The sequence below is a fragment of the Salvelinus sp. IW2-2015 genome, linkage group LG36 (genome assembly GCF_002910315.2).
Source record: "Salvelinus sp. IW2-2015 linkage group LG36, ASM291031v2, whole genome shotgun sequence".
Taxonomy (NCBI): domain Eukaryota; kingdom Metazoa; phylum Chordata; class Actinopteri; order Salmoniformes; family Salmonidae; genus Salvelinus; species Salvelinus sp. IW2-2015.
Genome location: NC_036875.1, coordinates 29,688,648 through 29,705,786, shown reverse-complemented (window position 1 = coordinate 29,705,786; position 17,139 = coordinate 29,688,648). Strand labels below are relative to the sequence as shown.

General features: G+C 39.5%; 2 protein-coding genes across 3 annotated transcripts in view; both read right to left on the bottom strand.

Annotated features, from left to right (window-relative positions):
- LOC111959395 (SEC14 domain and spectrin repeat-containing protein 1-B) overlaps window positions 1–3,397 on the bottom strand; it is a 30,228-nt gene extending 26,831 nt beyond the window's left edge. The window contains exons 1-4 of one of the 2 annotated variants that reach the window (XM_023980909.2): window positions 3,098–3,397; window positions 2,874–2,948; window positions 807–859; window positions 570–647 (exon numbers count right to left, since the gene is read on the bottom strand). In XM_023980909.2, coding sequence (XP_023836677.1) covers window positions 570–624 — 55 coding nt within the window. In that variant the 5' untranslated portion in view covers window positions 625–647; window positions 807–859; window positions 2,874–2,948; window positions 3,098–3,397. The remainder of the gene's footprint in view (window positions 1–569; window positions 648–806; window positions 860–2,873; window positions 2,949–3,097) is intronic. The other variant, XM_023980910.2, reaches the window with a different exon arrangement.
- A 7,648-nt stretch (window positions 3,398–11,045) lies between these two features.
- Window positions 11,046–17,139, bottom strand: part of LOC111959945 (zinc finger protein 385B-like) — a 192,039-nt gene continuing 185,945 nt past the window's right edge. The window contains 2 exon segments of the mRNA XM_070437586.1: window positions 11,046–16,563; window positions 16,818–16,919. Coding sequence (XP_070293687.1) covers window positions 16,339–16,563; window positions 16,818–16,919 — 327 coding nt within the window. The 3' untranslated portion in view covers window positions 11,046–16,338.

The window sequence follows — 17,139 nt, the reverse complement described above, 5'->3', positions numbered from 1 at the left end:
TTTATCAGACCACCAAGGACTAGCTACTACACTCCTAGACCAAGAACTACTGCACTACACTACACTCCCTTCAGAGGCTTGAGAAGGAGGAGGACACATCAATACCACTGCAACTTCAAATGGTTGTGCCCTTGTACAACTATGATGATTAAACAACTTGATGAAAGTGAGAGTTAGATGTGTGGTACACATAAAGCTCGACAATCCTGGGATTTATATGAGCCTGCATACCTTGAAGTGTATTTTTTTGTCAACTCTGCCTGCCTTCTACTTCTTTGATAATGCTCACTCTCACTGCTGTACTGTTATTTCACTAACTGGAATTGTTCAATAAGCAGCACAGAAAGTTATTGGGCCAGTTGCATGAGCTAGGACCAACGCATAGTAGTAATACTATAACTACTAGTAGTAATTAGTGGATGTGGCACTACTTTTGGGCATTTCTATTTAAAGATGATCACTGGTAATGTTACAATGTTACAATGTAAATGCAGTGCAGGCCATTCCAAAAAGCCATTTCTGTTATCAGTAAACATAAACATTTTTGACTGATTGGAGCATGTTATTACCTGACAAGAAGGCTAGGCGTTTCTTCAGAATGGGCAGTATGTTGGTGGCATCCATCCTGGCAAGTTCCACCCTTCAGTCTGAAAAGTAAAGATGTAGGTATAGCAAAGCAGGTGACGCACATAATAATAATGACATGATCACTCACACACGCGCACACATACAACATAGCATTTGGAACTGTGATCACTTTGTCAATGAAAAGCCAAATGATACAATGAAAAGCCAAGATGCTTTACCTTCCTAGAAATCAAAGGTACCTCCTTCAAACCTTTCCTTCTGGACCCATGTTCTGTAATGAGGACACAGAGATAAGAACAAGTCAACACTATAGATAAGTAGCAACTAGCTCAATATTGACAATCATATTGACAAACGAATCCTCCCCAAACGTGGAATGAAGACATACCTTATTACTTTATGAGAACAAAACCATCTCCAGGCACTTAGTTAGGCTACAGTATCAAGTTATGAAGTAGGAAGTGTAACTGTTCTGTTCTATTGTATTCCGTTAGCTTCAAATACACTAATAAACTTACTTGATTCTGATAAACAAGAAGTGGGAGGATTACCCATCTGGGCTGTTATCAATAACATGTCTTGTTTTAACTGAACTGAATGATACACAAACCACTGCAGTACATCATCATATCCTTTCGGTCAAATCTGTTTTTATCCCAAAGACTGCAGAATGATAGATTTACATGGTTGCTGGCCAAATCAGTGTCGGGAAACATTTGAAACCCATTAGTAGATTGAAATGCAGCATACTCTGACTTACTGCACAGTACTGAGCCACCCACTGGCATGTTATCATAGATTACATGCCAAATGGCCTGGTCATGGGCCCTCGTCAAAAGTAGTGCACTACATAGGGAATAGGGTACCATTTGGGATGAAGACCTGTTTTACTGTACCTTCTTCTCTCTAACTTGCATGTAGCCTAGTGTAATTTTGGGTTCATCCAGACTACAGTTATCAAACCACTATAACCATTAATAATTCAATAACCTTGTCCTTGTGTCATATATTATTAGAGAAAGTTGGGTTTGCTTTTTTTCCTGGAAAGTTAGTGTCTTTGAGCTATTATATCTAGATCAAATATGTGCATGATGTGTAAAGTGTGTTGACTGCCAGAGGCTACTGTAATTAGCAGTGGTGTAAAGTATTTAAATAAAAATACTTTAAAGTACTACTTAAGTAGTTTTTTGGGGTATCAGTACTTTTCTTTACTATTTGTATTTTTGGCTACTTTTACTTTTACTTCACTACATTCCTAAAGAAAATAATCTACTTTTTACTCCATACATTTTCACTGACACCCAAAAGTACTCATTACATGTTGACAGGTGGTCCAATTCACACACTTATCAAGAGAGCATCCCTGGTCATCCCTACTGCCTCTGGTCTGGCGGACTCACTAAACACAAATGCTTTGTTTGTCAATTATATCTGGGTGTTGCAGTGTGCCCCTGGCTATCCCTTAATAATAATAAAAAACATGAAACATGTGTAGTCTGGTTTGCTTAACATAAGGAATTTGAAATGATTTATACTTTTATTTTTAATACTTAAGTACATTTTAGCAATTCCATATACTTTTGATACTTAAGTAGATTTAAAACCAAATACTTTTAGACTTTTACTCAAGTAGTATTTTACTGGGTGACTGTCACTTTTACTTGAGTCATTTTCTATGAAGGTATCTTTACTAAGTAAGACAATTGAGTACTTTTCCCACCACTGGTAAATAGCCACTGGATAACCTCACTCATATTCTCATACTCCAAGAATAAATAGTTATTCCTATTCGGAGGCTGTAATTGATGACAATAACAATGCTACTTATTTTGATAAAAGGCATACTATTGTCAATTTGAATATTAGACTGCTACCAAAGCATTGATAATAGTTTTCCTTGCTTTCAAAGGTTGGCTACAGTAATTCGATAATGATGACATTTTCAATGACATTACCAATGGCCACGACGCATTGACTAGGTTTGAAAGGGGCGTTCAGGAGTGTAGGCAATAATAGGCATGGTTGAGAATAAACAGACATACATTTTCTTACATTTAGGTTAAATTGAAAGTTTCGATATTAGGCTATCCTTATTTGTTGGCAGATCTTTGTAGAATGGTTTTATAGCCAGGCATACAGCTATAGCCACGAGACAAAAGCCCTGAAATCGAAGGACCCACCTCCATGGCCTGTTCATCGCTCGAGCTCGTTTAGTAAATTCTATAATATAAGACCCTCTTCATGATGTATGAAATGTATGATGATATAGCTACACATTTGCTCACCCGTGCTGAATAAGAAGCAGCGTTTGTATCACTGTAGCGGTAGCACGAGGTTCTCCCCCAACAACTGGCTTGTGGCTACACCACCAATAGAAGCAATAAAACACTGTTGCATTAGAGTAGGCAATTGCAGACACAATGACATTGAATCCCGCTCGAACCGTGTTCCCATTATAATCCTTGATAATGTTGCATTGTAACGACCGAATGGACGATTTCGTTCTTACCTCAGACGAAACAGGACGAAGTATGTACCGTTATACGATGTTGAATCAATGTAGTTTGTAGGAGGAGCAGCAGTAAGCAGCTGTTTCTAGTGAAAAATCGCAATTTTTATCAGACCGAGTTCCACTGATTTTTTGGACCGTTAGCCTACGCGATCACATCTATGTGATCACATCTTTCAAGGCTTTAGACGCCGTTATAAAAATTGTATCCTCAAAAGTTACAACTCAGCCATATCGACACTGGATTTGCTATTGAAATATGGTTTGTTTTCAGGGGGCTGGACTTTTACTACAGAGGCCACTCCCAAACGGACAATTCTTAGTGCTCTCTCTGCCAGGTAGAAACGGATTCAATGAGCCGTTTTCCATTCAAATGAAAAATATGGAAACTGTCAGAATGTATAATTTATAAAACATTACTTTTTATTATCATATATAATGACAGTGAGGGCAAAACATTGTATTGTTTAAAAAGGGAAGATTGAAGGCAAACGGGTAGTTGTTACATAAACATTTTATATTATATGTTTTATAAAGCTGTATAAACGGTATAACATGTTTATAAACATTGTATTATTATTTTAGAGACAGTAGGCTAGGTAACGCTACCCTAAAATGGTCTATAAATAGTTTATAAACTGTTAACTAGGCTTATACGTTTGTGGATAGTTTATACAGCTGTAATAAACAGTAGGCTAGGTAATTATAGTCACTATTATAATAATTATTATTAATGTGTTCATTCATGTGTAATTGTGTATTTGTTATTTAGATGCAACTGATGAAGATAAGAAACACACAAATAAGTATGTTCTCTGATAAATGCTGAACAGTTATGTTTCCTCCCAAGTCAACAATCAAACTAATTTCCAACAATAGACTTTGTATATGGTCCCTTAATTTAAATGTATTACATGTTTAATATGTGTTTTCTATAGTAATGAGGTGTGCAACGTATTTAGGATTATTGTGTCTCTGAAGAACCACTAGATGTCTCTGCCTTTCTATTCAAAGCTGTGATAAAATGTTCCCTGCTCACATGCATTAATTCAGCAGTTCTGATTCAGGGCAGGCATGTTTTTATATGACGCAGCATACAACATGTTGACTGTCATTCTGACCCTATGTAGCTAATTTACAAAAGCTGCATTAGTGCTTTAAATATTACACTGAACAAAAATATAAAAGCAACATGCAACGATTTCAAAGATTTTACTGAGTTACAGTTCATATAAGGAAATCAGTCAATTTAAGTAAATTAATTAGGCCCTAATCTATGGATTTCACATGACTGGAATACAGATGGGCATCTGTTGGTCACAGATACCTTAAAAAAAAGCTGACCACCATTTGCCTCATGCAGTGCAACACATCTCCTTCGCATAGAGTTGATCAGGCTGTTGATTATGTGGAATGTTGTCCCAATCATTTTCAATGGCTGTGCAAAGTTGCTAGATATTGGCGGGAACTGGAACACGCTGTTGTACACGTCGATCCAGAGCATCCCAAACATGCTCAATGGGTGACGTGTCTGGTGAGTATGCAAGCCATGGAAGAACTGGGACATTTTCAGCTTCCAGGAATTGTGTACAGATCCTTGCAACAAGGGGCCGTGCATTATCATGCTCAAACATGAGGTATTGGCGGCGGATGAATGGCACAACAATGGTCCTAAGGATCTCATCACGGCATTTCTGTGCATTCATATTGCCTCCAATAAAATGCAATTTTATTCGTTGTCCGTAGCTTATGCCTGCCCATACCATAACCCCACCGCCACCATGGGGCACTCTGTTCACAACGTTGACATCAGCAAACCGCTCGTCCACATGATTCCTCCGTGAAGAGCACACTTCTCCAGCTTGCCAGTGGCCGTCGAAGGTGAGCATTTGCCCACTGAAGTCGCTTACGACGCCGAACTGCAGTCAGGTCAAGACCCTGGAGAGGACGACGAGCACACAGATGAGCTTCCCTGGCAGTTTGTTCAGAAATTCTTTGGTTGTGCAAACCCACAGTTTCATCACCTGTCCAGGTGGTTAGTCTCAGACGATCCTGCAGGTGAAGAAGCCGGATGTGTAGATCCTGGGCTGGCGGGGTTACACGTGGTCTGCGTTGTGAGGCCGGTAGGACGTACTGCCAAATTATCTAAAACGACGTTGGAGGTAGCTTATGGTAGAGAAATTAACATTAAATTATCTGGCAACAGATCTGGTGGACATTCCTGCAGTCAGCATGCCAATTGTAATCTCCCTCAAAACTTGAGACATCTGTGGCTTTGTGTTGTGTGACAAAACCATATTTTTTAGTGTTCCCGGCACAAGGTGCACCTGTGTAATAACCATGCTGTTTAATCAGCTTCTTAAAATGCCCCACCTGTCAGGTGGATGGATTATCTTGGCAAAGGAAAAATGCTAAGTAACAGGGATGTAAAGAAATTTGTTCACAACATTTGAGAGAAATAAGGTTTTTGTGCATATGGAACATTTCTGGGATATTTTCTTTCAGCTCATGAAACATAGGACAAAAAACGTTTATATTTGTGTTCATTGTACATCCATATCTATACTATGACTTAGTATTCCAAGTCAAATTGATAAAAAAGGCCATGTGTAAAATATGACTGGCTGATTTTGGTAAAGAAACGACTTTGTAGAAAGTATCATTGCGTTCAGTGGTAATGATGAGATGCTGGGCAGTCTGCAATGATTGTGTGGCTGTAGGCCTATTCGTACTGTAATTGCTGCCTATCTCCCTATCTCCCAAACAGATGGAATGTAAGATGAAGTTGTGTGGGCTGTACGTTTAGCTAAACCTGAAAGAGTCTTAGAGTGCTAAACATAAAATTGTGTTGGCTGTATGTTTAAACCTGACATCGACTCAGAGTGTTAAATGTGGAGGTGTGTTGGCTTTGAGATCAGACAGAGCAAAGTACTTGGAGGTACTTAGTTATATCAGAGGAGGCAGTAGGCACAACACATATGAGTAATACCTGCCAAGCAAAAAGAAGGCATTATACAACATTTCTGCACTGAACAGAAAGCCAGGATTATACAGTATATCACTGGATTAGGGAGAAGTGACTAAATATGCAGTGTCAAGAAAATATTTGAGATTACATCTTGCATCTTTTGATAAAGTAGGTACAGTCCCTATACATGTATCATAATTACAGATATTGGTATCTCTATCCAATCTACAGTTGAAGTCGGAAGTTTACATACACTTAGGTTGGAGTCATTAATAGTTTTTCAACCACTCCACAAATTTCTTGTTAACAAACTATAGTTTTGGCAAGTCGGTTAGGACATATACTTTGTGCATGACACAAGTAATTTTTCCAACAATTGTTTACAGACAGATTATTTCACTTCTAATTCACTGTATCACAATTCCAGTGGGTCAGACGTTTACATACACTAAATTGACTGTGCCTTTAAACAGCTTGGAAAATTCCAGAAAAGGATTTCATGGCTTTAGAAGCTTCTGATAGGCTAATTGACATAATTTGAGTCAATTGGAGGTGAACCTGTGGATGTATTTCAAGGCCTACCTTCAAACTCAGTGCCTCTTTGCTTGACATCATGGGAAAGTCCAAAGAAATCAGCCAAGACCTCAGAAAGAAAATTGTAGACCTCCACAAGTCCGGTTCAACCTTGGGAGCAATTTTCAAATGCCTGAAGGTACCACCATCTGTACAAACAATAGTACTGTCACGCCCTGGCCATAAAGAGGCTTTTATTCTCTATTTTGGTTAGGCCAGGGTGTGACTAGGGTGGGCATTCTAGTTTCTTTATTTCTATGGTTTGTATTTCTATGTTTTGGCCGGGTATGGTTCTCAATCAGGGACAGCTGTCTATCGTTGTCTCTGATTGGGAATCATACTTAGGCAGCCTTTTTGCCTTTGGTGTTTGTGGGTAGTTATCTTTGTTAGTGGCACTATAGCCCTGTTAAGCTTCACGGTTGTGTCTTTGTTTCTTGTTTTGTTGGCGACATGAAAATAAAAGGAAAATGTACGCACACCACGCTGCACCTTGTTCTCCTTCTGACGACGGCCGTGACAAGTACGCAAGTATAAACACCATGGGACCCCATAGCCGTCATACCGCTCAGGAAGGAGACGCGTTCTGTCTCCTAGAGATGAACGTACTTTTGTGCGAAAAGTGCAAATCAATCCCAGAACAACAGCAAAAGACCTTGTGAAGATGCTGGAGGAAACAGGTACAAAGTATCTATATCCACAGTAAAACGAGTCCAATATCGACATAACCTGAAAGGCCGCTCAGCAAGGAAGAAGCCACTGCTCCAAAACCGCCATAAAAAAAGCCAGACTATTGGTTAAAACCGCATTCCAACCTGTGTCTATTCCACGAGTTACCACCAGCTAAATCTATGACATTAAAATGCCTATTTAATCCACTGTCTCATCAGCCCAGCCAGGCAATTTATAAACTTGATCTCCACCATAAAATACATTTAGACATTATCTCACATTTCTTTTAGACTAACATTTCGTTTTCAACAGCGGAGATTTTTATAAACCTTACTGTCTGTCTCTCCGACATTTGTAACATTGTTTCAATATTCAAACGCTCCAGCTATCGCATAGTAATGAATGTGTCGTTACTGGGGATGAGACAGACAGGCAGTCAGCTTTTATCAGCCAGTCGAAGTCATGAATCAGCATAATTGTTATGGATATATACAAATAAGTATCAATAGTAAACAGGTACATCAAAACGAAGTGCAGCTAGATTGCAGTCTTTCCTGATTCAGTTTGAAGTGATTGTGTTAGCGGTGTTGTTGGCTAGCTCCCCTGAACAAGTGTCCTGATGAGAGAGACACATTTTCTATGCCAGGCGAAGTCGCACCTCATCAGCTTATTGTTATGGATGTATCCAAATAAATGTCACAAGAAAACAGCTTAAACAAATGCAAATCAGCTACTTTGTTGGTATCCTGGCTGCACTGTTTGATGTGACTGTAAGTTAGCCGTAGTTGGCTAGCAAGGGATAAGAACGTTGCCAGCCATTATGGCCATGGAACATTTAGATCGAACGACTGGGTCGCGTCCATAGATACAGAACAAAAAGACTTAACGACTGGGTCGGGTCTCTGGCAACTGAATCGATAGAACGAACGACCCTAGATTTGCGTCGGGACTATATGTTGTGGAAGATTGAAATAGTATGAATAAATTCATAAAAATAACATTTCTTATTAAAATATGTAAATCATAATGTGAATATGTTGATAACCCGTTGTATAAAAGTGATAATGCCCGCGAAGCTGGTGTTTGGAGGATATATTGCCACGGTTTGCTAACAACACCCGTGCCAATATATCCTCCAAACACTGGCTTCTTGGGCATTATCACTCAACTATAACAGTTGTGTTAGTTGTTATGACATATTATGACATTCTAGCTGTTCTTGCCATAATATGGAGATGGTCTTTTACCAAATAGGGCTATCTTCTGTATACCACCCTACCTTGTCACAACACAACTGTTTGGCTCAATTGCATTGAGAAGGAAATAAATTCAAAAAATGAACTTTTAACAAGGCACACCTGTTAATTGAAATGCATTCCAGGTGACTACCTCATGAAGCTGGTTGAGAGAATGCCAAGAGTGTGCAAAGCTGTCATCAAGGCAAAGGGTGGCTACTTTGAAGAATCTCGAATATAAAATATATTTTGATTTATTTAATACTTTTTTGGTTACTACATGATTCCATATGTGTTATTTTATAGTTTTGATGTCTTCAATATTGTAGAAAATAGTCAAATTAAAGAAAAACCGTAGAATGAGTAGGTATGTCCAAACTTTTGACTGGTACTGTATAACTAAATAAATCACAGACAGTGTCACCAGCAAAGCAGCCATTCAGTTGTGTTGTGACAAGGTAGGGGTGGTATACATAAGATAACCCTATTTGGTAAAAGACCAAGTCCATATTATGGCAAGAACAGCTCAAATAAGCAAAGAGAAATGACAGTCCATCATTACTTGAAGACATGAAGGTCTGTCAATGCGGAACATTTCTTCAAGCGCAGTCGTCGAAACCATCAAGCGCTATGATGAAACTGGCTCTCATGAGGACCGCCACAGGAAAGGAAGACCCAGAGTTACCTCTGCTGCAGAGGAAACATTCATTAGAGTTAACTCCACCTCAGATTGCAGCCCAAATAAATGCTTCCCAGAGGTCAAGTAACAGACACATCTCAACTTCAACTGTTCAGAGGAGACTGTGTTAATCAGGCCTTCATGTTTGAATTGCTGCAAAGAAACCCCTACGAAAGGACCCCAATAATAAGAACAGACTTGCTTGGGCCAAGAAACACGAGCAATGGACATTAGACTGGTGGAAATCTGTCCTTTGGTCTGATGAGTACAAATGTGAGATTTTTGGTTCCAACCACCGTGTCTTTGTGAGACGCAGAGTAGGTGAATGGGATGATCACCGCATGTGTGGTTCCCACCGTGAAGCATAGAGGAGGAGGTGTGATGGTGTGGGGGTGCTTTGCTGGTGACACTGTCAGTGATTCATTTAGAATTCAAGGCACACTTAACCAGCATGGCTACCACAGCATTCTGCAGCGATACGTCATCCCATCTGGTTTGCGCTTAGTGGGACTATCTTTTGTTTTTAGCACAATGACCCAACACAACTCTGGGGTGTGTAAGGGCTATTTGACCAAGAAGGAGAGTGATGGAGTCCTGCATCAGATGACCTGGCCTCCACAATCACCCGACCTCAACCCAATTGAGATGGTTTGGGATGAGCTGGACTGCAGAGTGAAGGAAAAGCAGCCAACAAGTGCTCAGAATATGTGGGAACTCCTTCAAGACTGTTGGAAAAGTATCCCAGGTGAAGCTGGTTGAAAGAAAGCCAAGAGTGTGCAAAGCTGTCATCAAGGCAAGGGTGGCTACTTCGAAGAATCTAAAATATAAAATATATTTTGATTTGTTAAACACTTTTTTGGTTACTACATGATCCCATATGTGTTAATTTCATAGTTTTGATGTATTCACTATTATTCTACAATGTAGAAAATAGTAAAAATATAGATAAACACTTGAATGAGTTGTGTCCAAACTTTTGACTGGTACTGTATATATTGATGAGTGATGTCGTAACACAGATGAACATATGTTAGATAGTGTTGTTTATTGCCAGAGTCAAGCAACTTCTAAACTAGGCAAATGTACTGTAGCTGGACATATGCTGCTGCTGGCATAGTACACAATATGTTTCAGATTAGATAACCTCATATTAGATCATATTTATATGCTGAATATTAATTTGAATATGTATATAATTTAATCATATATTTTTTTTAATCAAAAGCACATGATGGATTACGCTGCACAAATCTTAATGACTGAATTTTGTAGAAGAACCTAAAAAGTTGGTAATGTAAATTAAGAGCAATATCTTCAGTTGCATATGAAATCGTTTAAAATATGTATAATCAGCATATGATATCTTCCTCTATCTTAACATATTAATTTAGCAGGAGATATTAGAACCTAAAATGTACTAATTAAGAAATGTTCTTTATAATATTCGTAATACTTTAAACGTTGACAAATTAAGTAATCAGTCTTCTTATAATATCAAGGAATAACTCAATACTGTCACGCCTGCTTCCGCTCTTCCCAGGCGCCAGGCTCCCCAGCATTACGCACACCTGTTTTCCCTTGTCACGCGCATCAGTGACTATTGGACTCACCTGGACTCAATCACCTCCCCTATATCTGTCTGTTCCCCCGCTTTGTTCCCTGCTTCAGCATTGATAGTCATATGTCCATACAGTGGGGCAAAAAAGTATTTAGTCAGCCACCAATTGTGCAAGTTCTCCCACTTAAGATGAGAGAGGCCTGTAATTTTCATCATAGGTACACTTCAACTATGACAGACAAAATGAGAAAAAAAAAACCAGAAAATCACATTGTAGGATTTTTTATGAATTTATTTGCAAATTATTGTCAGGACCCGGTAACGAACTCGGGTCTCCGGTGTGAGAAACAGTCACTTAGTAAACTGAGCCACTAATAGTCGGCAGAACCCAGAAGATGAGGCAGACACAGCAGTACTAGAGACGGTGGTTTAATAAAGTAAAAAGGAAAAGATCTTCAGGCAAAAAATATAAATCCACAACGTCAAATGTAATTCCAAGAGAAAACATGTATATCCTCCAAGACACAAGGAAAAATCCACAAAGTGGTAAGAACAGCAGGGAAAAAACAAACCTCAAAAGAATAATAAAAAATAAACAAGAACAAAACCAGAGTACCTCAAGAATATCCAACTAGAGAAACAKATGTTCACAGCATGGCTGGGGCTGGGTGCTAACATACAAACACAGAGCAAAGAACTYAGGAACACTAAGGGTTTAAATACTTTCAAGGGAAATGAGACACAGGTGCAACTAATAACTGGAACAAGGGAAAAAACAAAAGGGTCAAAAAAGCACAATGGGGGCATCTAGTGACCAAAACTTGAACAATCCTGGCCAAATCCTGACAATTATGGTGGAAAATAAGTATTTGGTCAATAACAAAAGTTTATCTCAATACTTTGTTATATACCCTTTGTTGGCAATGACAGAGGTCAAACGTTTTCTGGAAGTCTTCACAAGGTTTTCACACACTGTTGCTGGTAAAAAAAATACTCATTTTGTCTGTCATAGTTGAAGTGTACCTATGATGAAAATTACAGGCCTCTCTCATCTTTTTAAGTGGGAGAACTTGCACAATTGGTGGCTGACTAAATACTTTTTTGCCCCACTGTATGTATACCCGCGTGCTGACGCTGTTCCTGTCTTGTTCCATGTCTGTTTCGATTAAATGTTTAACTCCCCGTACCTGCTTCTCTACTCCAGCGTCGGTCCTTACAAATACGAGTGATACGTTTAGGTATTTAATAAAAACAAATAAAATGTTTAACAAACAAACAAATAATAAAACAATGCCATATCTCAAATACAACTGAATGTATGCATCAATTGCATCAATCAACATAATGTGAAAATAAATACTGTACATGTCACAGAATATATGATGATATGATGATCTTATATCTCTTTCAATGAACATCCCTTTTATTGAAAATCTCTACATCAGGTCTCCTTTATAAACTATATTCAATTAATTAATTCAATAATTACAATTCTTTTTCAGTTATGGAAAATACAATTGTAATATGGGAGCAAATCATCCAAATATATACATTTATTTGAAGAGGTACATTTCAATTTCAATGTATCTTGTATATTCTGTCATGTTAAAAAATACAAATACCTCGTTTGTCTGTCCCCCTCCGTAACATACTGTACAACTAGTATTGCAACTTGGAAAGGGTAATACAAACAGGGTTCGGGTCAATTCCATTTCAATTCAGTCAATTCATGAAAACTGAAATAAACTGAAGTTTACAGATGTAGGATCTTAATTTGATCACCCTGTTGTTGCAGGAAATATTTTAAACTAAAGCCTTCAATGGTAAGTTATTTCCACTTAAAAAATGTCAGACTTTATTTGCCCTAACACATTTTTTATCAATTCCTGCTAAAATGTCCATTAATTATAATCCACACAATAAATTACATGTCCGGTTGCTGCCGGATTTTCCTGTTTTGAGAAACTGGTCTAACATCTGTACTTCCTGAATTCACTCATTACAAGTGATGAAAACTAATAGATTCTACTATTTCTCTAAGAAATGAATGACTGATTACATAATTTACAACAGGAACAATTTACTTTAAGGGTGAAGTCCTGACTTAAGATCTGCACACTTAAAAAACACTGAGAATCTCACTACCGATAGACTGCCAATAGGTACTTATGACAGAGGGAGGCCGTTCCTTGTCTTGCTAGAACAAAAGAGGTACCTGCTGCGTGCCGATCCAGTAGTGACGAACTTACCATTTCTACATGTAGAATCGCGATGCTCATCAGTGCCAACAAATTTACTTTGAGCCAATCAGAGAGCACGAACCCCCATGTGGGAAAATCAACAGGAGTGACAACAAGTTTCTCCGTATATCCACAGATGAGCCAGTCACACTTCATGTACAATGTAGGCTATGGAATGGTAGCTAACGTTAGCTAAGTGTACAGACACAATGCATACAACACAAAAAAAATCCTCCAAGCTAGCTAACCACTATTGACTTTTGTCACGTATACTCCCTCTCTGGCCTCTAGGTCACCAGACTGCTGAGTATTACGCACACCTGTAACCATAGTCACGCGCACCAGCGCTTATTGACACTCACCTGTAATCCATCCCCTCCTTGAATACCTGCCCTATTTATGTCACTCCCTTTGGTTCCTTCCCCAGGCATTATTGTTTCTGTATCTGTTTCATGTCGGTGCACTGTTAGTGTTTCTTGTTTTGTTCATGTTCGTTTATTTATTAAATGTATTCACTGCCTGAACTTGCTTCCTGACTCTCAGCGTACATCGTTACAACATTATAATTAAATCACAATGAATTAGCTAGTTTCCATGAAACAGCTGCCTGTGTTAGCTGCGGAGTTAGTGCAGTGTCCTTAGCTAGTGTGCTAGCTATGCTAACGTTAGCTAGCTAGCTAAACTTTTGGCTATGGGCTGGCACAGGTGGTATGTAGGGTGTCCACCCACTTTGGGCAAATTGCACTTTGGTAATGACGTTTCACTTATTATGTTATAAAATGCATTTTATCAAGACAAATATGATTCTTCATGTTCTGAATCATTCAGTGGGGTCTTTTTCAAACATACTGTATCATTAACATTGTATCCAAAAAGTCCGATTTCTTAACCTAATACATCTGTTAATAAGCACTGAGCTCTGCCGAAACTTTTGAGAGTTTTAAAGTGTATTTGTGGTCGTCTTCCAAGTGCTGAATTAAATGTAAAAGGTTTTGAAAATAAAGAACTTGCAGTACTCTCAGTGCTCTGTTGACATGTCACAGAGATACGCTTGTTGATGTGAGAAGTCTTTGAAAAAGAATAGGAACTTTGCATTTATATGAGCAGTGTATACTAAAATATGAGAATACTACTTGTCATGTTTCAAAATGTATATCTATCTTACCTCTATATTGTATTATGTCCTCTGGATTTTAAAAGAAAGATGACGAGTTTAATGGTAAGCCTGTCAGGTAGCCTTAATTCTCGCACAGCATCCAGCCTGTCACGACTCCCAACGAAGGTGGCTCCCCTGCCTGTTCGGGCGGCGCTCGGCGGTCGTCGTCGCCGGTCTACTAGCCGCCACCGATCCCTTTTTCGTTTCGTTTTGTCTTATTGGTTGCACCTGTTCCCTGTTTCGTTTCTTCATTTATGTCTATTTAAGCCTGTTAGGTCCGCCTAGGTTTATTCGGGATTGTTACTCTGTTGGTTGTGGATGTGTTTTCGTGTTTGTTTTCTCCGGACTGTTTGGTCCTGTGTTTGGGCTGGTCTGTTTTATGCGCCCTGTATTTTGGCTTGACCGTTTTGTGCCAGAGAATAAATTACGATTTCCCGAACCCTCTGCTCTCTGCGCCTGACTCTAACACACCACTCCTAGTAAACTCTGACACAGCCTTGATGATGCAATGCTATTTTCCCGATTTTTTAACAATTTTTTTCTCTGGCCTCCATTGATTTAGTCAGCCTAATTTTAACCATCCTACAAGGATAAAATCTCCAATAAGTTTTGAACAGATTATGATAGAGACATGAGGTTTAGACCATTTTTGTTGTTGTTGAGGATTGTATAAATAATTAACATATTATTTTACCTATTGGTCAAAAGATTTGATTGGATTGGACACCCTACAGTATGTGATTATGGTGAGTAAATGAAATGGTTTCTTCGTCATCTTGCTAGGTAGTTATCTAGCTGTGGCCATCTGGCTAGTATCAACAAGGGCTTTCTACAAAATAGCAACATTAGCACTGCAGCTAACATTGGAATCTAGACCATAAGCAACGCACACGGACATGCATTGCCAAACAATGCTACTGCCACCTTCTGGTTTGGAGTATTTTAACAAGGCTGAGTGGCTGACGACTTCAAGGTCTTTGCTGTGTGAACACTAAAGAAATTGACTGCCAACACTCTGTTCAGAGGTGCTAAGTACTGTCGGCAGGCAAACGTTTGACAATCGTACCGGTGTGTCTGAGTTTTAACTAACATTTTCTTGAACAGACTTGAAGTCTCCCATTGACATGAATCCATCTCAAGTTAACATTTGGCTCTTACTGAAAAACCAAGAGAATGGTTTCTCTCTCTAAAGTGGAGGAACTGAGAACACTGTTACTAAACAATTACTATGAATATCTACTGTAAGTTGAAGCCATACTATTTGACGATCATAATTAGAGATTCAGCTTTTTGCCTTACACAATCCAGGACAGAACAGATGCCAAAACTGCATTACTGTATTAACGTACAGTCCATGACTCATGATATCAAGCAACAACTGTAAAAGTGCAATGATACCGTTTTTCACACTACTGGTCTAGACCAAGCAGAGCCATGCTGAACTGCTCTGACCTGGTTGCACATCCACCGTAGTTGCTTAAACCGTACTGGAAAGGACAATGTGAAAAGAAAATATCCAAGCCAGCCCAGTGCGGTTCAGGTTGGCCCTATAGTGTGAATCAGGTATGACTGTGCTTCTGTCTGGGGGCTGTTATGATGAACACTGTCATACGCATGTAGCTAGAGCTGTCCATTCATTTCATCAAATAGGAAGACTATGGTAATTCAAGTCATTCAGGAAGCTGTTTGATGCTCTTTATTATTCCACAAGAACCCAATACTTAGGCCCTCAGTGGTCTTAGCGAGCCCACTATACCTCTGTACTTCATGCTTCAGGGCAACGCAAGCAGACAGGCAAGTTCAGTCAAATAAATACACTGTTGTTCGTTCAAGCTTCGCAGTGCAGTAGTCCTCTCAGTTCAGTACACCAGGGAGGTACTGTCTGTAGTAGGACGTCATCCACTCACTGTTCCACGTGGTCAGAGGAGACCTGTTTGTCTACTCATGTAATTTCCCCCTTTGTGTTACTGTACCTCTGGCTCCCTGGCTCATACCGATACACAGGGTTGTGTCCATTAGGGCACACCGTAGGGAAAACGGGAGACAAAAACAAGCATTAATTAGTGGACGAGCTCAGATAGTACCACCCTGATTCACTCAGTTTCTGCCATTTTCTTTCATTCTCTGCCTACTGAACACGACCCTGGTGTCACGATCCAGGAATCAGTATGGGGCGAAGAGTATAGAGCCGGTGGTGGGCCGGATGGGCCCTGGAGCAGCCCGGAGGAAGGAGCCCATAGAGCCTGGGAGGCCAGCAGTCTGAAAGATAGAGGAGTTGGGCCGCGGGTGCAGGGCGATGGAGGGGACAGTGGTGGGGCAGAAGGGGTTGGAGAGGAAAGCAGCAGGGGAGATAGGCTTCACCAGGTCCTTCTGAAGAGCCAGCTTTGCCTGAAGGAGAGAAGAGGATAGGATGGGATAGGATAGGATAGGAGAGGAGAGGAGTTAAATGAGAAAGCAATTAGTACAAAAACAACAAGCCATTATTTTCAATGAGCATAAAGGCCCGTCTTTAAGCCCACTGATGCATCAATATTCCTAAATGTTTTTTTAAGAAACTGCCAATAAATGTATTAACAATTAATCCCTGAAGTCGAATCAACTTTTCTTGAGGGGCTTTGATTAGGAACATATATGATACATACGGCCAGGACTGTGGAGCTGCGTTGTTGTTTGTTGTAAGGGCTGTATTTGGGCTTCATCGGTTTCCCAGCCACTCTGTCCTTGTGCCTTCTGCTGGAGATGTGCTGACAAAATACAACAAAAAAGGTGAGTGAAGTTACTGTGTGAATCCTTATGGGCCCTGGTCAAAGGTAGTGCACTATAAAGGGTATAGGGTGCCATTCGGGACACACATTTTGGTGAGCCAATTATAAAAAGCCTGTAAGGTCCCTTCAAGCTGTAACAAGACAACAAGCACAGCAAACTTGAGTTCCCAAAGTGAAATCAATTTGACATGTAAAAAAA